Source organism: Papaver somniferum, chromosome 4 (assembly GCF_003573695.1).
Source record: "Papaver somniferum cultivar HN1 chromosome 4, ASM357369v1, whole genome shotgun sequence".
In the NCBI taxonomy this organism is placed as follows: Eukaryota; Viridiplantae; Streptophyta; class Magnoliopsida; order Ranunculales; family Papaveraceae; genus Papaver; species Papaver somniferum.
This window is the reverse complement of record NC_039361.1, coordinates 145,594,295-145,617,596: the sequence shown is the minus strand read 5'-3', so window position 1 is coordinate 145,617,596 and position 23,302 is coordinate 145,594,295. Positions and strand designations below refer to the sequence as shown.

General features: G+C 37.4%; 5 protein-coding genes across 8 annotated transcripts; all 5 read left to right on the top strand.

Moving 5' to 3' along the window:
- The first annotated feature begins 1,878 nt into the window (after positions 1 to 1,878).
- On the top strand, positions 1,879 to 9,854 carry LOC113271492 (ATP-dependent DNA helicase At3g02060, chloroplastic-like). Its single transcript, XM_026521374.1, has 15 exons — positions 1,879 to 1,953; positions 3,858 to 4,513; positions 5,025 to 5,250; positions 5,383 to 5,628; positions 5,821 to 5,955; positions 6,168 to 6,292; positions 6,475 to 6,614; positions 6,784 to 6,854; positions 6,944 to 7,105; positions 7,479 to 7,565; positions 7,737 to 7,955; positions 8,393 to 8,749; positions 8,857 to 9,213; positions 9,299 to 9,345; positions 9,480 to 9,854. Exons 2-13 carry the CDS (start codon positions 3,882 to 3,884, stop codon positions 8,956 to 8,958), a joined length of 2,502 nt encoding a protein of 833 aa, XP_026377159.1. The 5' UTR covers positions 1,879 to 1,953; positions 3,858 to 3,881; the 3' UTR covers positions 8,959 to 9,213; positions 9,299 to 9,345; positions 9,480 to 9,854.
- A 123-nt stretch (positions 9,855 to 9,977) lies between these two features.
- Positions 9,978 to 12,708, top strand: LOC113271493 (syntaxin-22-like). Its single transcript, XM_026521375.1, has 7 exons — positions 9,978 to 10,462; positions 10,553 to 10,646; positions 11,023 to 11,162; positions 11,247 to 11,318; positions 11,573 to 11,730; positions 11,845 to 11,945; positions 12,357 to 12,708. Exons 1-7 carry the CDS (start codon positions 10,275 to 10,277, stop codon positions 12,420 to 12,422), a joined length of 819 nt encoding a protein of 272 aa, XP_026377160.1. The 5' UTR covers positions 9,978 to 10,274; the 3' UTR covers positions 12,423 to 12,708.
- Positions 12,709 to 13,420: 712 nt separating this feature from the next.
- Positions 13,421 to 17,455, top strand: LOC113274336. 3 transcript variants are annotated; one of them, XM_026523750.1, is made up of 10 exons: positions 13,421 to 13,892; positions 14,247 to 14,370; positions 14,471 to 14,556; positions 14,677 to 14,876; positions 14,967 to 15,060; positions 15,284 to 15,411; positions 15,493 to 15,567; positions 15,795 to 15,916; positions 16,819 to 16,901; positions 17,211 to 17,455. In XM_026523750.1, exons 1-6 carry the CDS (start codon positions 13,728 to 13,730, stop codon positions 15,407 to 15,409), a joined length of 795 nt encoding a protein of 264 aa, XP_026379535.1. In that variant the 5' UTR covers positions 13,421 to 13,727; the 3' UTR covers positions 15,410 to 15,411; positions 15,493 to 15,567; positions 15,795 to 15,916; positions 16,819 to 16,901; positions 17,211 to 17,455. The 3 variants fall into 3 exon arrangements, with proteins under 3 accessions (XP_026379535.1, XP_026379533.1, XP_026379534.1); XM_026523748.1 differs by having other exon boundaries at positions 15,722 to 15,916; XM_026523749.1 differs by having other exon boundaries at positions 15,284 to 15,567; positions 15,722 to 15,916.
- A 377-nt stretch (positions 17,456 to 17,832) lies between these two features.
- LOC113271491 (syntaxin-22-like) lies at positions 17,833 to 19,303 on the top strand. Of its 2 annotated transcripts, none has more exons than XM_026521373.1 (5): positions 17,833 to 17,998; positions 18,077 to 18,173; positions 18,287 to 18,456; positions 18,570 to 18,724; positions 18,818 to 19,303. In XM_026521373.1, the coding sequence occupies exons 3-5, from the start codon at positions 18,320 to 18,322 to the stop codon at positions 18,922 to 18,924; spliced, it is 399 nt and encodes a 132-aa protein (XP_026377158.1). In that variant the 5' UTR covers positions 17,833 to 17,998; positions 18,077 to 18,173; positions 18,287 to 18,319; the 3' UTR covers positions 18,925 to 19,303. The 2 variants fall into 2 exon arrangements, with proteins under 2 accessions (XP_026377158.1, XP_026377157.1); XM_026521372.1 differs by having other exon boundaries at positions 18,564 to 18,724.
- Positions 19,304 to 19,463: 160 nt separating this feature from the next.
- Positions 19,464 to 22,308, top strand: LOC113271490 (protein RecA-like). The gene is made up of 8 exons (XM_026521371.1): positions 19,464 to 19,745; positions 19,949 to 20,012; positions 20,129 to 20,346; positions 20,451 to 20,538; positions 20,667 to 20,839; positions 20,986 to 21,132; positions 21,431 to 21,562; positions 21,660 to 22,308. Exons 1-8 carry the CDS (start codon positions 19,692 to 19,694, stop codon positions 22,032 to 22,034), a joined length of 1,251 nt encoding a protein of 416 aa, XP_026377156.1. The 5' UTR covers positions 19,464 to 19,691; the 3' UTR covers positions 22,035 to 22,308.
- Positions 22,309 to 23,302: the final 994 nt, after the last annotated feature.

Sequence of the window (23,302 nt, the reverse complement as noted above, 5' to 3'; positions counted from 1 at the left end):
CCCTGGAAAAAGTTTTGGTCTTTATCTAATTTACTGCCAAAGATCCAAATATTCTTCAGGAAAGTTATTCATAATATAATTTCCGTGAAGAGTAACATCCACAAATTTATTTCCAGTATTGAAACTGCCTGCCGCATTCTGTCAGCAAGAAGTTGAACCGATTTCACATCTATTTTTTGACTGCCCTCGATCAAGACTGGTGTTCGAAGGAGCAGAATTGAGCATAAGTTATACTTCTACGATTGACAACATTCAACACCTTCTAAGTTAGTGGTTGGAGTTAGATTCAGGAATTGGTTTCATTAAGAGAGTGCGCATTATATGGAATCTCTGGAATCAAAGAAATGATATAATATTTTCACAAGGTAACTTCTCTGAAGATGTGGTGATTCGAAATTCTTTAGGAGATGTTGAGTTATGTACGGCCAGCGTATCAGATGGAAGAAACAATAATCTTCATGATATACGAAACATTTGTTAGTCTCCCCTCAGCCTTAGTATATTAAGATCAATGTGGATGCGGCTTTTGTGCCAAATAACGTTGTTGCAGGAGCGATTGCGCATGGTCATAATGGAAAGTTCATGGGATGTGGAACATGCACATTTGATTCTACTTTTCCTTTGCTCGCAAAGTCTGTAGCACGCAAGCTTGGAATGAAATTGGGTAAAAGGTTTATGTTCAATAAAATCATCATTGAAGGAGATGCAACAAATGTTACTTCGGCTATCCTAGGAAATGTAACAACTATCCGATGGAGCATAAAGTCCTTGATTTTAGAAATTATGGATAATATGTCTTCTTTTGATGATGTAACATTTCAATGTGTTCCTAAGAGTGCTAACAATCTGGCACACTTATTGTGTCAACATGCTATACATGAAAATGCAAACATGTGGTGGAACGCTAATTCTCCACCATCTTGTATCCTTTCAAACCTCAACATTCGAGGTAGTTTAATAAATTGAGCTCTGTAGAGCCCTTTACCCTTAAAAAAAATTCTATTGAATTACACCCCCTTAAAGCCAAGGCTCATCACAAAGAATTCTAATATCCTTAAGCTCTTGCCAAAATTGGTTACGAATCAAGAATTTAATAGAGACAGAAAAAGCACCAATCAATTGATCTGCCATGGTACCGGTGCCACTGTAGTACAACGGTAAAGTCACTGGGTGATGATATCAGCGACCTGAGTTCGAAACTCGCTAGAATCAAATTCTTTATCGATAAAAAAACAAATTGTTGCCATGGTCAAAATTCCTTCTTTCCACATACTGCTGTAAGTTACCCATATGTTTTTTCCCATAAAAATGTATCTAAAAATGTACAAGTATGAATTTCGCAAGCGCACCATATTAAGCACGGACACTGATACGGGACACGGACACGACACGACACGACACGAACACAGGAACCGTCAAAAATCCAAAATCATCAGGAGACATACATGTCTATCTATATATACATTAATAAAATAATTTTTATATACTAATATCATAGTGATATAGTATATAAAATACATTAATCACGCAAATACATGAAAACAACTCAATTTTATGCCGCTAGGTTAGCTCACGTATAGAAAAATTAACTATTATATTGATTTCCTTGACACATTAGGTTACCAAACTACTAAAATGGAGTAGGGACTTTTACACGTGTATCATGTCGGTGTCCCACGCGCGTCAAGTGTCCATCGCACGTCTGACGCGGACACAACGCCAATACAGATGTGTCGGTGCTTCACTAATTGCTGCTGATTAAATGATTAAATTACCGTTAAAATGAATTAGTTAATCAAAGTAAAAGTAAATAAATTATAGACATCCTTTTCCCGCGACGTGTCTCAAACTTTATCCCCTTGTTAAACCCTACTACATTCCCCTATCTTTCCCCAAACCAGTGACTGTTCTAATGGAGTATTTCTCCAACCCCTAAATCTTCAACTCAATATCCTGAGGGCAATTTAACAAAGTGTCCAGCTTCCTACCATATATTTAATAAACCGGCCAAAAAATTTAAATCTTTTATAAAGTGGCCTTTCTGTTAGATATAACACCTGGTCCCACCAAAATGGTCCACCAAGCTGACTTAGTCAATCATGGGGCTTAAAATTACCACTACATCCTCACCCTTATGTTATCGATTCTTTTTTTCATTCATTTCTTCTTGTTTATGTTTGTCTCTCTCTGTATCTCAATTCTTCTCATCGAACTCGGATGATTGATGAAAATAGAAGTGATCTCACAAGCAGTCAATACCGAAGATGTGGTTATTAGTGAAGAAGAAGAAGAATGGTTTATTAGTGATATTTGACAATTTTAAAGTTTTTAGGGTTTTGCTGGATGCAGCAGCGAAGCTGAAGTACAAATCGAAGATGAAGTTGAAATCGGGGATGAAGAAATCAAAATCCAGGTAAGAATTTTAGAACCCACACGTTAATTAACTTAGTCTTTAATGAAAACACATGTTTGGATGGTGAAATCAATTGATTTCGATTGTTTGAATTCTAGGGTTTGGGGCTCTTTCCTTTTCTTTTTTTTTTTGTTTAATCAATTGACTTAATTTGCAGTTGTGATTGAATCATCGATGTAGAGAAGAACAAAGAGGAAGAATGAGTCTTGGCTGAAGAGAAATCAAGAAGAGAAAAATGCAGGATCGTGTTCGAAGATAAGAAGAAGCTGTGAATGTTGATTTCCATGGGTTTTTGATGAACTAGGAAGTTAGGGTTTGTCGAGATGATGTGAAATGGAATATATATAAGACATGAAAGAAATTGGGGAGATTGACAAAAATCAGGGTTTGAAGTGCAGTTCAAGTAGTTGTTGAGTATCTGTGACAGATTTGAAGCAATGGGTTTGTTCTTGAATTCAAATTGACAAGTATTAAGATATTTTGATGTTCTGCTGCTTTAGTTTATGATGAGCAGGTGTTGGTAGTCACTGGCAAGGATGTAAAATGGATAGTTGTTAACCAAGCAATAACCAGGTTATGAAAAGTTGCTTGAGTTGAGCTCAAGTTGTGAGTAGTTTTGATCTGAGATGATAACTCATGTGGTGTTGTTGTTTTTTAGAAAGGAAGAAGAGTTGTTGTGGTTGATTGGCTAAGAAGATGATGTTGCTGCTGAAATGAAATTGCAGGTGCAGTTGCAATTGGTGGTTGTTACAGGGAGAAAATGAGAAGTGGTTGCATCTGTTGGCTCATGTTGTGATCATGAAGTTGTTGCAGGGGTTCTAAGTTCAACAAAATGCAAGGATTAATGGGTTTGATTTGTTTCTCTTGTTGCTTACAGGAAGATGAAACTGAGATGACATTAGTGTTATAACTAGGTTCGATGTCAGTTAAGATGAGAAGGAGAGTAAGAGGATGGCTTTGTTTGAATGAGTCTTGGCTGAAGAGAAATCAAGTAGTTCTGGTGGTGTTGGAATTGTAGTATATGAGTTTGTGGTGCTATTGAAGGTTGGTGTGGTTTTAGTGGAGCTTATAGGTGTCGGTGTAGCTGAAATGAAATTGCAATGGGTTGCAGGTCCAAGATAACAAAACAATGTGTTGTTGTGCTGCAGAGAAGCTACAAAAATGACTTAGATGTATGCTAGGACTGTGCACGGGTGAAGAGTATAATGGCTTGAATATGGCTCAGGCGAGTTGACTCACCAATCCAGACTGACTCACCGAGGGTTAAACTGTCTTTTACTAAGGAGTTTAACTGACACGCGTGTATTTAACGACTGTTAACAGTTTTTTGAAAAAAACGGATGGAAAAGGTCAATCTCGGCCACTTTATATAAACATTCAAAAAAACGGCCATTTTGTGAAATAAATTACAAAAACATGGCCACTTTATTAAAAAGCCCATATCCTGAAAAGAGAAACCCTAAATTCAATGGCAATTTCAATCTCCTCGTTACTACCAATCCCATCAATATACGATTCCTCCTCTTCCTTTTCTTCTTCTTTATCACAATTTAGGGTTCTCAAATTCTTTTCTATCAAATGCCCATGTCATCAAATCACTAAGAAAAGCAATCTATCAACAACAAATGCTGTTTACACCGAAGCTCAGACTTCGACTACACCGAGAAAAGACACGGTGGATACCGAGGTCGACGGGATTTCTCTCCTGAACGAGAGAATCCGGCGTGAACACCGGAAAAGAGGTGAAGTATCATCGAAGAATGATAATTCAATGAATAGTGAAGAAGCTGAGAAATATATACAATTAGTCAAAGAACAGCAACAAAGAGGACTGCAGAAATTGAAAGGACATAGACAAGGTGGAAATGATGATGGCAGTAATCCAAACAAGAGTTTTAATTATAAGGTGGATCCATATACGTTACGTGCAGGTGATTATGTTGTTCATAAGAAAGTTGGTGTTGGGAGATTTGTTGGGATTAAATTTGATGTGCCTAAAGATTCTACAGCTCCTATTGAGTATGTTTTTATTGAGTATTCTGATGGTATGGCCAAATTACCGTTGAAACAAGCTTCTCGTTCGCTTTACCGTTATAGTCTGTGAGTTCATTCATAATCCTGGCCTTTTTTTTTTTACTTCTTTGTGATGGTGTTAGAATACTGTTAACTTTTGACTATTTGGGTCATGGCCTTAGTATAAGAGTTGTGGTGGCATTGGCTTTAAAATGGTATTAGAGCTGTTACATTGACTTCTACATGGTATTGTTGCATTGGCTTTAACATTATATCTGATATGTTGCTTTAACATGACACTGGAGCTGTTGCTTTCACATGGTATCGAAGTTGTGTTTATATCCTCTCGTCCTTTTTAGTTTATCTATGTGTGTGTTTTGCGGTGGTGTTGGAATACTGCCACTTCGTCTGAGCACTTGATCTTGTGTCATTGGCTCTATCATGGTATTAGAGCTATTGCTTTGACATGGCATTAGAGATGTTGCTTTAGCATGGTATTAGAGGGGTTTGGTTTGGTTTAAGTGTATATAAATGTTTATGTGTTTTTGAAATGTTTGACTGAGATTTTGTGTTTGGATTTTCTTGTTTGTTTGTAAAGTCCGAATGAAACGAAGAAACCACGAGCGCTGAGCAAATTAAATGATACGACTGTGTGGGAAAGGAGAAGGATAAAAGGGAAGATAGCTGTACAAAAGATGGTTGTTGATTTGATGGAGTTGTACTTATATAGGTTAAAACAAAAGAGATCACCTTATCCAAAAACGTCTAAAATTACTGAGTTCACCGAACAGTTTCCTTTTGAGCCAACTCCTGATCAAAAACAGGTGCCAGGTTTTATGCTTTTCGTGTAGGAAGAAGTGAATTCTTTTTTCATATATTCTCTGTTATTTTGCTGAACTGGGTTTGTAGTTGTGTTCCGCTGACTGTCATTGTTGTTTTACCGCTTGTTCTTTTAGGCTTTCATTGATGTTGAGAAGGATTTGACTGAGAGGGAAACTCCAATGGATAGATTGATTTGTGGAGATGTTGGGTTTGGTAAAACTGAAGTTGCTTTACGTGCTATCTATTGTGTGGTGTCAACACGAAAACAAGTTATGGTTTTAGCACCAACTATTGTTCTTGCTAAGCAACATTTTGAAGTAATTTCTGATCGGTTTTCTCGGTATCCTGATATCAAGGTTGGACTTTTGAGCAGGTTTCAGGTATGTGATTTCTTATCCATCTATTAGCCTTAGTGCCGTACACTAATCTATTATCATTTGTCAAGCATCCAGTTATACATTAATTTTGCTATTATATGGTTCTTCATAATATTAAACTTGAGATTACATGGTTATTATGTATGCTGGATTTTCACTGAATTAATTGGCTTCTGTTAAATTTGCAATATGAAGACCAAGGCTGAGAAAGAGGAGTATATAACAATGATTAAAAATGGAGAGCTGGATATTATTGTTGGAACTCATGCACTTCTTGGAAGTCGAGTGGTCTATAACAATCTTGGTTTACTTGTTGTTGACGAGGAACAGGTTTGGATCTCGCCTCCTGCTGCCTGCTTCTATATGTTATTAATTGTTCACTTGTGGAGCCAAGGACCATAATATGTACTTGCTTAGTTTGGTTCACAGAATATTTATGTATTGGAATCTGGAACTTGTAATTTCTACTTTGCTTTTGGTTTTTGCCATGTTAACTCTTTTAAGAGTTATTGGTTTTCTTAAGTTCTGTTTCTTTTTCACAGAGGTTTGGCGTGAAACAGAAGGAGAAGATTGCTTCTTTTAAAACTTCAGTTGATGTTCTCACTCTCTCGGCAACACCAATTCCCAGAACTTTGTACTTGGCTTTGACTGGGTTTCGTGATGCAAGGTAGATAACTGATCGTGGAATGTCTCAAATGTTTGCGAGCATCCGTAATTTTGATCTATTATGGTGCATGTACTTAAAAATAATGAGCCTTCTATCCCTGCCAAAGGTTTATATTTCTCAAATCAGGGGCCACCATGTGTACCACACCCATTAACAGCTCTAATATTTTTTTTGGCCATCAGTTTGATTTCGACGCCACCCCCGGAAAGAGTTCCTATTAAAACTCACATGTCGGCATATAGTGAGAAAAAGATCGTATCTGCAATCAAGTACGAGCTTGATCGTGGGGGTCAAGTTTTCTATGTGTTGCCACGTATCAAAGGTAACTTGATTGCTTAGTATTTGCTTCTGCATGTCTTCCCTGTGTCTGAGCTCAAATGGCAATGTCATTGACTTACCAACTTTGTACTGGTGTACTGCTGACTTTAGTCATTATGTGCCTGTTTGGTGTTCCTTTAAGTTAATGTCAATGTCTTGCGCTTCAATAACAGGTCTGGATGAAGTTATGGGATTTCTCGAGCAGTCATTTCCAAATGTTGAAATAGCAATTGCTCATGGAAAGGTAGTGTCTACGATACTCTCTTTTGTGCAACTGAAGTTTGAAATGATGTCATCGCATTTTAAAGTATGCAATGTTTTTACTGTTTGCAGCAATTCTCAAAGCAACTAGAAGAAACTATGGAGAAATTTTGTCAAGGAGAAATCAAAATCCTTATATGCACAAATATAGTTGAAAGTGGGCTTGATATTCAAAATGCCAACACTATAATAATCCAGGACGTTCACCAATTCGGCTTAGCACAATTATATCAGGTATTGGTTGCCATATCTATTTACTTCTCTTTTCTCGTAAAAATTTTCTTTCAAAGAGGCATGGGAGGTGTGAAAGAAAAACTATATTCTTGACAACCTACCACTTTCTAAGAAACGAAGCTCATGTTGTTCTAAATAGCCATGATATGTCGCTCTCTCTTTGTTAAGGAATTTTTTACGAGATGGCATGGCTATTCTTTTAGTCTTTATGGAAAATCCTTGGATTTCAGCAGGGTAGGCATAGGGGGTGTAAACAAGTATACATACGTGTGGCCTTTTGCAGCTTCATTTGGCTGATTCAAGGATCTTCTTTACGATGTTTCTACAGTTTGTCACCTTCTATTATCCTTTTGAACTTTTATTATCCTTCTAGCTACGCGGGAGGGTTGGCCGTGCGGATAAGGAAGCCTATGCGCACTTGTTTTTCCCTGAAAAGTCAGCGTTATCTGAGCAGGCACTGGTGTGTTCTCAACATTACCCTCCTCTAAATTCCTTAATTGTTGAAACAGCTAATCGTCGTGATATCATATCAATATGCTCGTTAATATATTTTCTTCATAGTAGTTCATTTGATCCTGAAAGGATTTAAAAGAAATGTCAGTTCATCACCTATTTTCTCTTTGATGTTCAGGAGAGACTAGCAGCACTTGAAGATTGTTGCAATCTTGGCCAAGGTTTTCAATTAGCAGAAAGAGACATGGGCATACGAGGATTTGGGAATATTTTTGGGGAGCAGCAGACTGGTGATGTTGGCAATGTAGGCATTGATCTGTTCTTCGAAATGCTGTTCGAAAGCTTATCCAAGGTTGAAGAGCATCGGCTTATCTCAGTCCCTTACAAGAATGTACAGGTTTGTTAAATGTCCTAAAATGCTATACCGTTGGTTTATGTGCATGCCAATATAATTTATCTAGAATATCAAGATGTAGCACACAAACTGAATGTATCATTAACGACTCCCGTGCTCCCACCATAAAATGTTACCGTCTGAGGTTGTCACAGCTCGATACCATCAAGAATTTGTGACTATATTGCATAGAAGCAGATTTGTCTTCAAAGTATTTTTCCCTTCCAACATATTTGCAGCCTTTTGTCCAGTCAGAAGAGTTCTTTGCAGACTCTAACACTTGTGTAGAAAAGTAGGTGCTGCAATTATCAGATTAGGTTGACTGAGACTCTTTCTCTTCATAGGCTACATAGAAGTCTGATTTGTTCTGTTTTGGTTTATTGAGATGAACGTTTATGAAGATTTGTCCCACCTAATTTCTCTCCCTTTTGGTATCTCAGCTTGATATAAATATAACAGCGCATCTGTCTTCGGACTACATAAATTATCTGGAGAACCCAATGGGGATACTTGAAGAGGCTGAGAATGCAGCTGAAAAAGACATCTGGAGTTTAATGAACTTCACGGAGAATCTACGTCGTCAATATGGAAAAGAACCACGCTCCATGGAGATACTATTGAAGAAGCTCTACGTGAAGAGGATGGCTGCAGATTTAGGAATTAGTAGAATATATGCCTCCGGCAAGATGGTAGGCATGTCAACAAACATGAGTAAGAAGGTTTTCAAGCTGATAACAGAGTCGATGGCCTCCGATGTTCAACGGAACTCCTTAGTCTTAGAAGAGAACCAAATCAAGGTGCAAATACTTTCTTTTGTGCTTTCCATGATAATAAGTTATCCGTGTTAAATATCATCACAACTAACTTTGATGAGTTCTCATTTACTTCACATTTGTTTTCACAGGCAGAACTACTTCTGGAGCTGCCAGGAGAGAAACTCCTGAACTGGATCTTCCAGTGCTTAACAGAACTTCATGCTTCACTACCAGCACTTATTAAATACTAAGTTTTGTTCAAAAGAAAATATCTACCACTTTCTAAACTGGTATTGGATTCTCAATGAAAGATTGCATCACCATTGGTACCATGCCTCAGCTCGTTTGAACAGAAGTCCTTGGGCAGTCACCTGATTGGACTTCAAAGCTGGTTGCTCTTGTATAAATCATATAAGCTCAGAGTAGGCATATTCCAAAACAATGACTGATAGATATTCGAAGCCATATTTATACTAGCAATGTGGTGTATAAAGAATCCTTTACAGGTACGTACTCAGTGATTTGAGGGCTTTTTTCCCCCCTTCTATCAAACTACTGCTAACTAGGATACCTCTCTTTTGTTGCATGAAGTATTAAAGAACCAGGTTCAGTGCAGTTGCCATTCTTCTGCAATATAGGTGAGTAATCTATACACACCATGACTTACAATTCCAGCTTAATACAGTTGCCATTCTTCTGCAATATATCTGACATGGCAAACAGAATTGACTATTTGACTGATATCTAATATCTTCCTTTTTCCTTGATGCAGTTGAATCATGGGATAACTTATAATTCCAACTTAAATACGGTTGATTATAACTTGCTACATGAAAGTCAAGCAGTACCCAGAGTGTGTCGGAAAGATTTTGCGTCCAATGTATGTCTGTACAAAGGCCGGCCTAAATGTTTTCTTATATCGAGATTCGAGATCTTACTTCTGTTTTTCTTGATCATTGTAGCTGGGCCGAGCCTTCCAAGTTTTTGTAGTTTCAAAATGAAAGTCAAGTTCCCTATTGAAAATCTTCTTATGCTTGCAGCAGAAGGTCTTACGTCCCATCTTGACCAAATGAAACAATCCAATTTCATAGTGGGATTTTGATGTTTTGGTCATTAAAATTGATCAATGTACATTGATGAAATTTGTTAGTCAACTCTCATATCTTAATGGAATATTCCAATATAAAATATCAAAAGCGGATGTCCTTTTGGATTAAAATAGGGAAAAGGATCACTTCATCCAATTGAGAAAGAAAGTTGAGATATCGTTCTCTTTCTTATTCCATTGGCCGGTTGGCAATCATTGTTAGTGATCAACGGTGCCGTTAACCGGCAAAGAAAATATGTTGTAGGAACATGAAGGAGCAGGGGCATCTGACCCAACCATAATTGCATTTCTTAAACAGGGGCGTTTTGGGAAAATATTTTGCTGCTTTAGAAGTTTTCAGATGGCCGGCTAGTGGGGTTCAGTGTGTGCGACATATTGATAGCTGGACGTCTTCTTCTTCTTCTTAAAGTAGTTAATTATTTGTCAATTCAGTTTTTGATCGTGTCGTTGCTGTAAAAGATGAATTTCCAAGATCTTGAAAATGGAGGAGCTCGATCATTTTCTTCCCCCTCTTCATCTTCTCAGAATCCCAGTTCTCAGGGCGTTGCAGCGGGTATTTTCCAGATAAATACAGCTGTAAATGGTTTCCGAAGACTTGTTGATGCTGTTGGAACCATTAAAGACACTCCCGAACATCGTCGGAAGCTGTGAGTTCATTATTTATTCTCTGTATGATCAAAATCAGTACTTAGATTATGTTGATTCAGGTTTATTGAATTTTTGTTTGGTAATTGTAGACATAGTACAAGGCAAAGGATTGGACAATTGGTGAAGGAGACTTCTTCTAAGCTCAAAGCACTAAGCGATTCTGATCATAATGCTGGTGTTAATGTAAGATCAAAAGAAAAACTCATTCTACTTTGCGATCTTCTTAATTTTCTCTTTAAGATATTTAGTATCCACGAGTACAGGTTAATGTGTTGGGTCTATAGGTTAAATGGTGAACTTTTTATTGCGATTGTTATCAGTTCAATGGAAAATTCAGTTTGTTTCAACTCTCCACCAATAAATTTTTGGTTCTTAATGGACTTGTATAGATATGACAATCAGTTTCAGTTTTGAACTCTGCTATGGATTCTATGACACAGTTTTGGAGTTTTGCCAATTGCCTCCCACCTTAATTGACCCTCATTTTTATTTTTGAATTGGAACAGTATTAGTGTTTTAAAATGTTCAGATGACAAACATGTTCTCTTTGTCTTCACAGCCAAATAAGACTATAGAAGATGCAAAGATTGCTAGAGATTTTCAGGCAGTCTTGCAAGATTATCAAAAACTTCAACAGCTTGCGGCTGAGCGGGAGTCGGCTTACACACCTTTATCTTCTTCGTCATCCTTACCCACAAGGTTTGAAACCAGTGTATTTCTTCGTTATACATATCTGTATATCTCAGCTCGTTTTTTAATAAGCTTCCCATGTTTTTGGCACAGCTATGGTGCGAATGAACAACCGCGTCTTAGTGACGATCCAGAAAGTCGGCCTTTCCTTGAAGCACAGACTAGGTAGATTATCTGTCTCTATAGGTTCCTTTTTCTTTATATTATTGCAATATGTTCTGTGAAATGGTGCTGTTTGAATAAGACACATAAAGCTAGCCGTAGTTCAATTAGTTTCTTATAATAACCATAAAAATAGCAGTCTCCAAACTACCCAACTTTTTCTGCTAATCTGGCAATTGGTTATGTCTTCGGTACCTTTCATCTTATCAAACGTGGGGATGACATCTACCGGTGACCATCTATCTCAAACAATGCAGACAAGAGGTACTACTGCTGGGGAATGAGGTTGCATATAATGAAGCCATAATAGATGAAAGAGATCAAGGTATAAGAGACGTTCAATTAGATATTGCACAATCAAATGAGATATTCAGGGATCTTGCTGTTCTCGTTCATAATCAACGAGCTGTAATTGGTGAGACTCTAATTGTGCAGTTGAAAAACATATTTTTCTGCTTCATATGTTAAGGCTGTTATAACCATTTATTTTGTTCTCATACATTATTCTTTCTTTGGTTGATCTTTGCAGATGATATTGCATCCCATGTCGATTCCACTGCTGCAGTAACATCAAATTCTAAAACACATCTTTACAGGGCCCACAAAAGTGTGAAGTCTAGATCGTCATGGGTAATTTTTAGCATCTTACTGTTTTTATTGGTCAAGCTCAGCTGCATGTTTGTTTCCCCTGTTACCCTCGGGTTGTATTCATCTAAAGCCATAGCCAGGAGAAAAATTTATAGATGTAAGGAAACCCATGAAAATTAATTGAAATCTTAACATGAAATGCATCTTATAGAGAGGAAAAAGCCAAACAATTTGAACAAGATAAATGGAAAAAATCGCCAAATTTCAAACTGGTGCTGCAAATGCATACTAGAAGCAATTGTCCCCCTTTAGGCATCTTTTGAAGGATTTTCTTGTTCGCTATTTTCTTGTATCCTCGACTAACATTTCTGCTTACACAACTTGTTTTGAAGGATTTTCTTGTATCCTCAAGTAACATTTCTGCTTACACAACTTGTTTTGTTAATCTGACAGTGCTGGTGGATGCTGCTAATTTTTGTATTGGTGCTGGTTATTGCTCTCCTTTACCTTGTATTGTAGTGTGACATGGAAAATTTTCCTTGCAAGGTTTGGTTGTGAATGTGAGTAGAGTGCTAAACTGTAATCCTAATGTGTTGATTTTGTAACCTCTTTCATCTTTTCTTTTCTCTAAAATTGAGAATTTGTAAATGGTTCATTCCTTTGCCCATATATCGATTGCCTTTTCCCCCCTTTTTCCTGCTTCGAATTGTGTGTGTATGTGTTGTTGGAAAAACAAATAAGAATTGTATAGACTATTTTCATTTGATTCAAAACATGTAATGTATCCCAACTTTTTGTGATGATATTATCAAAATGTGAGCTCAAATTTCCTTAGTTTCAAGTTATTAGTCAAATACGGAAGTTTCAGTAGTCTCCTTACAACATAATTTTTCTGGAGAACCCAATGTTCATCCTTAAAGAGGCTGAGAATGCATCTGAGAAAGACATCTGGAGTTAAATGTGGTCTGCAAAGAATCTGCTTTCCCAGTATGGACAAAAACCACGCTCCACGGTGTTTACGAAATCCTCAACAGGTACGCAGCCTAATGTTTCAAATTCTTCATTTTTTTTAATGGTTTCACAGTGAAAGTTAAGTCAATCACAGTTGAAAACTTAAACGTTTTTCTATTTTTTTGCAGTCTACTAGTACTTAGCAACATAATAATAGGTTTCTGGGTAGTTTTGAATTTTTCGTCAATGAATATGCTTGGACAGCTTTCTGTTGGAATTCCTGGTTGTGAAATGGTTTTAGATCGCTGAGCATCTGGCAGTTAGTGTGTTTTCACTTTTCAGGATCTCTCATATAACATGATATGGGTCCGTCTAACGTTGTATTAACTATTAAGGTTTGAATTAACTAGTAATTTATATTAAGATTCTTTGGTTACATCTGGAATACCTACCTAATCATAAATAATTTTTTGTTTTGTATGTTCTCCTCTACATAATTAATCAAATTTATACATGTTGGTTGAATATAGTATACTAATGTCAAAGGTCGTCAAATAGAGAGAAAGACTGACACAGCAATGCATTAAGTTTAAGTTGCTAGTCAGTTATCTCTAGCTAGTTTGTGCATTTTGGTTATTCTTGTTGTTTTGAAAGATGGATTATTTTTTTCATAAACGCAAAAAGATGATCTTTGAAGATCTGGGAAACGGAAAAGCTGAATCTTCTTCTCAGAGGCCTTATCAGGCTGTGGCATCAAGAGATTTTCAGATCAATCAATACAGCTTTAAATGATTATCGGAGACTCGTTAACATGATTGGGACCGACAAAGACATTCCTGGTCATCGAGATAATCTGCGAGTTCATCTATCTCTATGTCTCTTCAATTCGTTATTTTGGCTCAGAATATTTGTATAATATTTTTGGTGTATTTTGGTGATTGTAGGCATAGTACAAAACAAAGAATTTGTCACTTGGTGAAGGAGACTACTGCTAGCCTCAAAGTGCTGAGGGAATGCGATCATGGTGTCGGCGTTAATGTATGATTAACTATGCTTTTCTTAGACTTCACAAGTATTTTTCATTCATCGCATGTTTTGGATTACAAACATCTAGGGTCTACCAATTTAGGAGGAGCTAGCTAAGGCTGTTGGGGAAATTGCCTCGCCTTGTTATTTTCACCCCCAATTATGCCTTTGGAATTTGATATCATTGGCTCTAAGGTCAAATATTCATTACTACTGGAAGTATCTTGATTATTATGAAAAAAAAAAATTGAACTTGGAATGATAAGTTACTTGTTTGCAGACCTGAAGTCCGATTTTTCTTTTTTGTGACATGGAAATTTTTTTTTATCCGAAATGTATCAGACAATTTTTTCTTGAACGTAACAGACAAAGAAGATAATAGAAGACGCAAAGCTTGCAAGGGATTATCAGGTAACCTTGCAAGAATTTCAAAGACTTCAAGTGCTTGATATTGGACGTGAGGCAGCTTTTAAACCTGAAAGAGAACAAGGTATAAGAGACTGTCAATCAGATATTGAAAATACAACTTGTCTTCGTCTTTTGTTTTCTCTTATGTAGTTACATTATTAGTCTTTGGATGATCTTTGCAGATGGTACTGCGTCACATGATGAGTCTACTGCTACCAAATTACAATTTGTCAGTGCTCATCAGAGCATGAAGTCTAGGCCTTCGTGGGTAAGCTCTGGATATTGATACAAGGAGTCACCTGGGTTACTTTTGTTGATTTGCTAGCTCGCTGATCGTTTTCTTTTTCTCTAGTCTGTTGATTTTGGTTATTTTTGTTTCTTTGGAAAGATGAACTTTATTTTTGGCAAAAGGAAAGAAAAGAATTCTCAAGATCTTGAAAAAGGAGGAGCTCAATCTTCTTCGTCAGAAAGTCATTACCAGGCTGTGGCATGGGAGCTTTTTCAGATCGATGCAGCTTTAATCGGTTATCTAAAACTCCTAAACATGGTTGGGACAGATAAAGAAACTCCGGACAATATCCAAAATTTGTGAGTTCATCTCTCTGTCCAGCACGTCTATCTCCTTACTTGGCCCAAAATTGGTCCTGTAACATTTTGGGTTTGTTTTGGTAATTGTAGACATATCACTAAACAAAGGATTGGAAAGTTGATGAAGGAGACTTCTGTTAACCTCAAAAGGCTGAGGAATTCTGATCAGGGTGTTGGCATTAACGTAAGATCAACTACTTTTTACTTTACATTAGAGTATTTACATTGAATACGAATGAGAATTTCGTTGCATATATACTTTGAAGTATATTCATATTTATGACACCTATGGAGAATTATTGGCATATGAATACCTCTTTATTTACATAAAGTCCACTATCAGATGCACTGGAACAAAGTATCTCCGGTGACTAACTTTTTTTTCTTTTTATGTTGAAATGTTGCAGACAAATGAGATAAGCGAAGCAAAACTTGCAAGGGATTTTCTGGCAATTTTGCAAGATTATCAAATAATTCAAGGGCTTGCCATTGAACGCGAGGCAGCTGCTTTTACTCCAGAAAGATTTGAATAAATGTATTTTCTTTCTGAATTACGTATCAGTTAGTTAATCATAAAATCCTCCTGCTTAATTACTCTCTTCTGTTTGTGGCCCAGCTATGGTGCAAATGAGCAAATAGGTCTTGATTTTGATCCCGAATGCCGTCCTTTCCTCGAAGAACAACACAAGAGGTAATTATAGTCTTACTATCTTACTTGAGTAAAATGCTGCTTTTTTAAATTAGATGCATAGACCAATCTCTAGTTCATCTGATTTCTTACCGTAACCATAAAAAACGTATTCCTTAAACTAAGCACATAAATTTCTGGTAATCTCGGATGTTAGTGTAGCCTTGTGGAACCTGGAATGACATGTTTCTGTGGCCCTCTCTCTCTGTCTCTGGAAACCAAAAATACAGACAAGAGGCCCTCATGCTGGAAAACGAGGTTGTTTTTGACAAAGCCATAAGAGATGTTCAATCGGATATTGGGAAAATACATGATCTCTGCAGGGACCTTGCCGTTCTTATTCATGATCAAGGTTAGATACTAAAGACTCTTTTTTTTTTTTGTTAAAACTTTTTTTTGCTCCATCAGTTTTTTATACTAGAACAGCCAAATTAGGCACAGAACGATTTATAACAGATACCCAAGAATAAGGCACTGACACTGGAGACCACCCTTATATATTGGGCAGCCACACACCAACAACCCAACAAACAAATGTGAAATAAGACTGATAGGGAGACTGACTCTCACCCAAAATGGAGGTCTGGAGACTCTGGACATATACATCCTACCTGTCATCCAGCTAAACCTAACACCTTCCCTTGCTAACATATTAGCTGAAAGTTTATCTATCTACAACTATGCACGACGGACCAATTTGTCAGAGAATCACAAATTCTGTTCCACCATGTTAACCAACGCCCACTCCCCTGCACATAAAATTGCCATTACTTCTGCAATGTAAGTAGTAGCAACTCCTAAACCACCAGAAACAGCCACAATGAAAGCTCCATCACTATTTCGTCCAATGAAACCATAACCTGCATCACCAGGATTTTCTCTAGAGGCCCAATCACAGCATAGCAGAAGATGGTGCAACTTAGGCATCTGAAAGTATCGACTCCTGCAGACGATCATAAGGAGTATTCCACATAGTACCTTTCATTCTCACTTCACTTTAACTAAAGACTCATTTTTTTTTCTTCCAATTTTATGGTTTGGAACAGTGGTCTTGTACTACATCCTTAACTCCTTAAGGAGTTATTTCTGGCAATTAAGGGGTTCAAACCCCTACCTTCGCAGTGAGAGGGAGCATGCCAACCATCGGAGCACTTGATGGTTGGCAAGACTCAGTTGGACTGCCGGAGAATTCATTATCCTGGTGTGTTTTCTTTTTTCGTACATTTATGATGATTCTTTGGATAATATTCACAGATACTGCTGCGTCGCATGTGGAGTCTACTGCTGCTCAAATACAAGTAGTCAAGGTTCCCAAAAGAGCGTCTCCGTCATCATGGGTAAGTTTTGGCATCTTTCTGTCTCTATTGGTTGAGTGAAATTGCGGTTTTGGTTTGTTCGTTGGTATTTGCTTTTCTTTATCTTATTGAAGTAACGGACCCTCGTGAGAATGAAAAGAAATCTTAATATGAGACTGTATTTTATAGGGAGAAAATTGTCACCAAAGAAAATCCAGAAACCCCTGCTGCTATGTATATACATCTACAAGACATTTCTGTATTTTCAGGGATTTGTCCTTTTTATCTAATTGATTTTTGCCTGCTTTCCCGACTAACATTTCTGTTTATACCATTCATTCACTCTGACAGTACTGGTGGGTGCTGATAATCTTGGTATTGGTGCTGGTCATTGTTCTCCTCTGGCGTGTATTATAGAAGTGCATCGCCACATTTGGCTTGCAAGATTTGGTCGCGAGTGTAATTTTAGAGGCACTACTGTTGATCTTTTACGTTTTTATTTTTTAAGAAGCAACCGTCTGTAAGTGGCTCTTACGGGATGTATGTTTCTGCTGATTTACTTTCAAAATACAGTACGAGCTTATTTCCATCTGTCACAAGTTAATTATCGTCAAGCTGAGATTTCAAATTCAGAGTGCCGAAAACAACTCAAGCAGGACATTATCTGCCCCCAATTTAGTTATTTTTCCTAGGACGCCCCATATCAAACTATCCTAAATGGGAATAACCTTACCTGCCCCAGTTGATCCAAGCAGCTCCAACAGCGCATTCCTAGTTTAGCTTTGTGGTATGATGTTAGTAAAATGAATTTGGAAGTCAGTCATCTTCAACTATTGTCATACATGTTCCCCCTTCTAATAAACTAATCTAGTTTATATGATAATAGGTAGTCAATGGCTTTGTAAAACAAAAAAAAAATTCTGCTACAACCAAAAGACTGATAATTTTGGTTTTCGGAGAAATAAGATGAACTCTAAAGATGTTGAAAATGGAGGAGCCCAATCTTCTTCCACTTCTCAGGGTCCTTATCAAGGTGTGGCATCAGGAATTTTCAAGATAAATACAGCTATAAATAGTTAGCGGAGACTCGTAAACAGGGTTGGGACAGACAAAGACACTCCTGATCATAGTCATAAGCTGTGAGAGTTCATCTTTCTTATATATACTTGGCTTGAAATTTTGTTGGACAGTATTTAGTTTTGTTTTGTCAATTGTAGACGTAGTACCAAGCAGAGAATTGGGCAGTTGGTGAAGGAGACTTTCGCTAACCTCAAAGCACGGACTGATCCTGGAGCTCATAGTGACGGCATTAACGTACTATTTTTTTTTTTAGTTTACAAACCTAAAGTCTACTCTTTGTTGAATTGGAACAATATTTACCATTTGAATGAACGGTTTCAGATGACAACATTTCTTGAATGTTGCAGCCAAATACGAAAACAGAAGATGCAAAGCTGGCAATGGATTTTCAGGCAACCTTGCAAAACTATCAAAAAATTCAAGGGCTTGCTATTATTGGGCGCGAGGCTAATGAACAACTGCGTCTTGGTGTAGTAGATCCACAAAGTAGTAGTACATTCCTCGAAGAACAGACGAGGTATCACAGTTCATTCTTTTGTAATGTTTTTGGTTTTCTCTGTTATCACTCAATGTTTCATGACATGCGGCATTTTTATGCTTAATTTCATGCTGCGAATGAAAAAGATGCAGCCAAGAGACGTTAATGCTGGAGAATGAGATTATTTTCAATGAAGCCACAATAGAGGAAAGAGACGAATGTATAAGAGACATTCATTCAGACATTGTAGAAATACATGATATCTACAGAGACCTTGCTGTTTTAATTCGTGAACAAGCTGTTGGTGGTGAGAGACTTGACGCTCATCTGGAGAACTTGTTTTCCTGTATTGTTTCTCTTTGCGCACATTGCATATTAATTCTATGGATGGTCCTTGCAGATAATATTGACTCCATTGCTGCTGCTGTCAAATCAACTTCTAAACTACAACTTGTCAAGGCTCACAAAAGCGTCAAGTGCTGGTCGTCGAGGGTAAATCTTAGTTAAGCTGTTATTTCCTTAGATTTTTAACAGCAACTCCTCAACTAACATTTCTGTTTATGCCAATTTGTGCATTACCCTGACAGTGCTGGTTGTTATTCTTCTTTACGTTTTGTTATAACGTGCTTTGGCAATGCATGGTTTGGTTGTGATATGTGAGTACAAAATCGAAGAACTACCTGAACTGAACTTCCTAAATATGTTACTTTTGTATCATTTGTCTACTTAAGAGGTGATAGTTTGTAAATGGACTGGTTCATGCCTATATATTATTGCTTTACCCCTTTCGATCTTTATCCGGAATCGTCCTGTATACACACACACATTTCCGTTCCAGAGACGTTAAAATTGATTCCCTACATGGATGTTTGTGATGATAAATTAAAAATGTGACATCCAAGTAGGCAAGGGAGGGAAGAACGAACTACCTGAACGAATAATAACCGTCGGATACCAACAAGTGAAATTTGATAATTAGATGAAACGTACGTCCAGGATAAATTTCAAACTCAGGGTATATGAATCGGTCCCTACTCGCTCTTCAAAGGAGGGAAACAAAAACATAAACCCTAAGAAGACTCTCTTTTCTGCTCAGAAAAGCCTTAAACCCTACTGATTCTGTCTCTTATTATTGTAATCGATGATCTAGGAAACACCCTAAACCTCAAATACTCTGTTCTATGTAAGGGATCGTTTTCTGAAAACTTTCCCCCCACCCCTTTTTCTTTTCTTCAAAACCTGTAATTTAAGGGTTTTGGTGGAGGTGGTAGAAGATGGCGAGATTTGTCAGAAATATTTCTCTTGCGAGACGTTATTTAGTAGCAGAGGTACTTCATATCATCTTTTTAAGAAACCTAGTTGTTTTTCTTCTTCAATACAGATTTTTTTTTTTTTTTGTGTAGGTCACAGGTTTGATGATATGCCTGAATGAATATCATATGGGTTTTTATGCCCATATGTATACCTTTGGAACGGACCCAGTTATAGTTTCTGAGATTTCTGATGGTTTTGTGGGCTTTCTGGTTCACAGGAATATAGACATGGAGTTGTTAGGTCATCATTTCAAGTTTGCAACTTCTCTTCTAAAGCAACTGGTAGTTTCTTTAGTCAGTGTTGATCTTAGCCCTTTTCTGCAATGCATGTTATTATGTATTTCTAATTCTGTAAAAATTATAAGTTGATAAGGATTTCATTTTGTCTCTGTCTTCAGTGAAAAAGAAGTCTCCAAAATCAGATGGAAGTGAATCAGGTGAAGATAGTTCACCTAAGAAAATTGCGTTGCAACAAGCATTGGATCAGATAGAAGCTTCTTTTGGAAAGGGATCTATTATGTGGCTTGGTAGGCAAGCGGCTCATAAGTTTGTTCCAGTGGTGTCTACAGGATCTTTTTCTTTGGATATGGCATTAGGGACTGGAGGACTCCCTAAGGTAATGTTGGTTATAAGTATATGCAGTCTCTCAATGTTATGCCCTGCAAATTTGTGCATCACCCCCGTGTATTGGTATATATAAGTCTTTTGTTGTTTCTGTAGGGACGTGTGGTGGAAATATATGGGCCAGAGGCTTCAGGGAAAACAACTCTTGCTCTGCATGTTATTGCAGAATCTCAGAAGACTGGAGGTGATGTAAATCCAATACTTTCGGATTTGTTGCATTTTTAGAAATCAACTTTCATTTACTGGGTCGATTGGCTTTTTGCTGTTGAAGGGGGTTTCTAACAGTTGTGCTTGCCTTTTCCCTTCATGTAGGTGCATGTGCTTTTATAGATGCTGAGCATTCACTGGATCCAACACTGGCTGAGTCACTTGGTGTTCAAACAAAAGATTTACTCTTCTGTCAACCTGATAGTGGTGAACAAGCCCTCAGTGAGGTGGACACCCTCATCAGAAGTGGCGCTGTCAATGTTATTGTTGTCGACAGTGTGAGTTCATTGCATCAAGTTCATGTTATTTTAATTGCGTGTTTATGTGGTTGCTTTAAGCCCGCAGTTACTGAATAAATGCTGAATAAAGTATCCCAAACACAGCTACAAAATTTTCATATCTAATTTTCTACATCAAACCGCAGGTTGCAGCCCTGGTGCCAAAAGGCGAACTTGACGGTGAGATGGGTGATGCTCATATGGCCATGCAGGCTAGGTTGATGAGCCAGGCACTTCGGAAGTTGAGCCATTCTTTGGCAGTGTCTCAGACTGTTCTGATTTTCATCAATCAGGTAACAATTTAGAATTAGTTTAAAGTTTGGATTCATGTTTTGATGTGGACATGGAATACTTTCGTTATACTTGGAACTACAAAAGATTTGCTGAACACTCTACTATTGGCTATCTAAGGAGGTTGACTTGGTTCACAAGATTCAAGATTACATCTTGTGGTCGACTCTTTTTCCCCAGCCTTCTGACTCTCAAAGCTATATATTTTTAAGAAAAGAAGAGCAATTTGGTTACTCCAAAGTCGCACCCTTGTAGAAACGCTTACATTTTTGTACCCTGATTTATTTTTCACTCATTCAGATTAGGTCAAAACTGGCCACTTTCGGATCATATGGCCCTCAAGAAACTACTTGTGGGGGCAATGCTTTGAAGTTCTATGCATCTGTGCGTTTGAATATCAAGAGAATTGGCTCTGTGAAAAAGGGAGAAACGGTAATGTAGCCTGTAGAGTCCATCAAGATAGGTTGAAATGGGTCTGAATTAATGTCCAGGTGAATTAACTTATATTTTATGCTGTGCTCTTTTAAAGGTTACTGGTAACGTCGTACAAGTGAAGGTTGTGAAGAATAAGCATGCTCCACCATTTAAAGTTGCCCAATTTGATCTTATGTTTGGTAAAGGGATATCTCGAGCAGGGGAGGTCGTAGACTTGGCGGTCAAACACAAGTTTATCAAGAAAGCGGCTTCGATGTTTTATTTTGATGATGAGAAGAGCTTCCGTGGGAGAGATGCTGTGATTAAGTACCTAGAGAAGACCCCAGTAGTACTAGACGAACTGATAGTCAAGCTACGGGAAAAGCTAATGCTTACTGAGATGGAAGAGGGTGGCTCATCAGACACTGAAACTTCAGATGAAGAGGTTGTCGCTCCTGAAGAAGAGCAGCCCGCTGTAGTAGAGGCATGAGGGGTGAGGGTATCTTAAACTCTTGTTAGGGGTGTTGGGACAGATAATCAGAGCCGTCTTATAGACCAGGCCAGCTAGGCTATTGCCTAGAGCCTCACATTGTTTGGGCCCAAAATTTTAAAATTTCTTACAGCTCGAATCTTTTTTCTTTTTTTTTTTGAAGCATTTGGATGCCGTTTGTTATGTAAATACAATCTTCAACTGGGTTAAGTGCAACCTTGAAGTTTGTTATGTAAATACAATCCCAACTAAATACAACTCCCTTTTTGTGTAATTAGCTACATGTTACTGTAATTATTTTTTACAATTTTTTATATACAATTGAAGATTATGTCGACTGTTTGTTCTTTTTTTTGCGCTAGTATAAATTTCTACTAATCTATCGGTGAATTAAAACATTATTATAAGACCTTCCAATATTTTTGATCAGATCACCGATAAATAATCACTTTCGCAATATAATTATCTGGTTTTACGAATGTGGAAATTGAATTATTGTCCCTCCTTCTGATGGCCTTCATAAATATCCCTAAGCCTCTTTACAAATATCTTTGATGGTAACTTGAATTTTTTTCTAAAAATCTAATTATTATAATTCCTTATTTAGCCTAATTTCTTCGTTCTTCTTCACTTCTCATAACAAAGAACAAAAACGCATCGTTCCCACCACCATCTTCTCCATCTCTCCTCCATCATCATCATCTCGAGTGCCTCCACAACAGCCAGCACCACCATCCCCGTTACCTCCGCCACCGCTATCAACATATCTATTATGGTTATGTTTTTTTGTTTTTTTTTTAATTTTAATTTTGTTAATATGTTCTGCTGTTGTTAAATCTAAACTGAGAGATTGAAGGCCGGAAGGTGAAATTAGGGTTTCTGAGATGAAATTAAGATTGGGGTCGAGTTAGATTAGCAAAGAAGATGAAGGATCTGGTCGGTTTTGGGTCACAGTTGGTGATGGGAACTCTTGATGCTGTTTTAATGGGGTTTGAATCTGTGTTTGAGATCGAGTTGAACTGGATACAAAATTGTGATGGGTTTTGCATTGTTTCTGTGAACAAAGATAAGAAGGAGTTGATTCGGTATGCAATCGATCTGAAAATGGTGGTGAAGTCGAGATCTGAAAATGGTCTGGAAGTTGTTGTTGTTTATGAAGCTACATGTGATGATCATTTGTTATTGTTTATATGTTTTTATGGGATCAATTGTTGTTGGTGATCCCATTTATGAGATCAACTACGGTTGTTGACCCAATTTCTTATGAA

Coding starts and splice junctions, on each gene's coding strand:
- LOC113271491 (XM_026521372.1), top strand. CDS start 18,320: ATGGATTTTCAGGCAACCTTGCAAAACTATCAAAAAATTCAAGGGCTT. Junction 18,457..18,563: donor TTCCTCGAAGAACAGACGAG/GTATCACAGTTC, acceptor CGAATGAAAAAG/ATGCAGCCAAGAGACGTTAA. Junction 18,725..18,817: donor TCGTGAACAAGCTGTTGGTG/GTGAGAGACTTG, acceptor TGGTCCTTGCAG/ATAATATTGACTCCATTGCT.
- LOC113271493 (XM_026521375.1), top strand. CDS start 10,275: ATGAATTTCCAAGATCTTGAAAATGGAGGAGCTCGATCATTTTCTTCC. Junction 11,163..11,246: donor TCGTCATCCTTACCCACAAG/GTTTGAAACCAG, acceptor TTTTTGGCACAG/CTATGGTGCGAATGAACAAC. Junction 11,731..11,844: donor TAATCAACGAGCTGTAATTG/GTGAGACTCTAA, acceptor TGATCTTTGCAG/ATGATATTGCATCCCATGTC.
- LOC113271490 (XM_026521371.1), top strand. CDS start 19,692: ATGGCGAGATTTGTCAGAAATATTTCTCTTGCGAGACGTTATTTAGTA. Junction 20,347..20,450: donor GGACTGGAGGACTCCCTAAG/GTAATGTTGGTT, acceptor TTGTTTCTGTAG/GGACGTGTGGTGGAAATATA. Junction 21,563..21,659: donor CTGTGAAAAAGGGAGAAACG/GTAATGTAGCCT, acceptor GCTCTTTTAAAG/GTTACTGGTAACGTCGTACA.
- LOC113271492 (XM_026521374.1), top strand. CDS start 3,882: ATGGCAATTTCAATCTCCTCGTTACTACCAATCCCATCAATATACGAT. Junction 5,629..5,820: donor GACTTTTGAGCAGGTTTCAG/GTATGTGATTTC, acceptor TGCAATATGAAG/ACCAAGGCTGAGAAAGAGGA. Junction 6,855..6,943: donor TAGCAATTGCTCATGGAAAG/GTAGTGTCTACG, acceptor TACTGTTTGCAG/CAATTCTCAAAGCAACTAGA.
- LOC113274336 (XM_026523750.1), top strand. CDS start 13,728: ATGTCTCTTCAATTCGTTATTTTGGCTCAGAATATTTGTATAATATTT. Junction 14,557..14,676: donor TGAAGTCTAGGCCTTCGTGG/GTAAGCTCTGGA, acceptor TTCTTTGGAAAG/ATGAACTTTATTTTTGGCAA. Junction 15,061..15,283: donor ATCAGGGTGTTGGCATTAAC/GTAAGATCAACT, acceptor GAAATGTTGCAG/ACAAATGAGATAAGCGAAGC.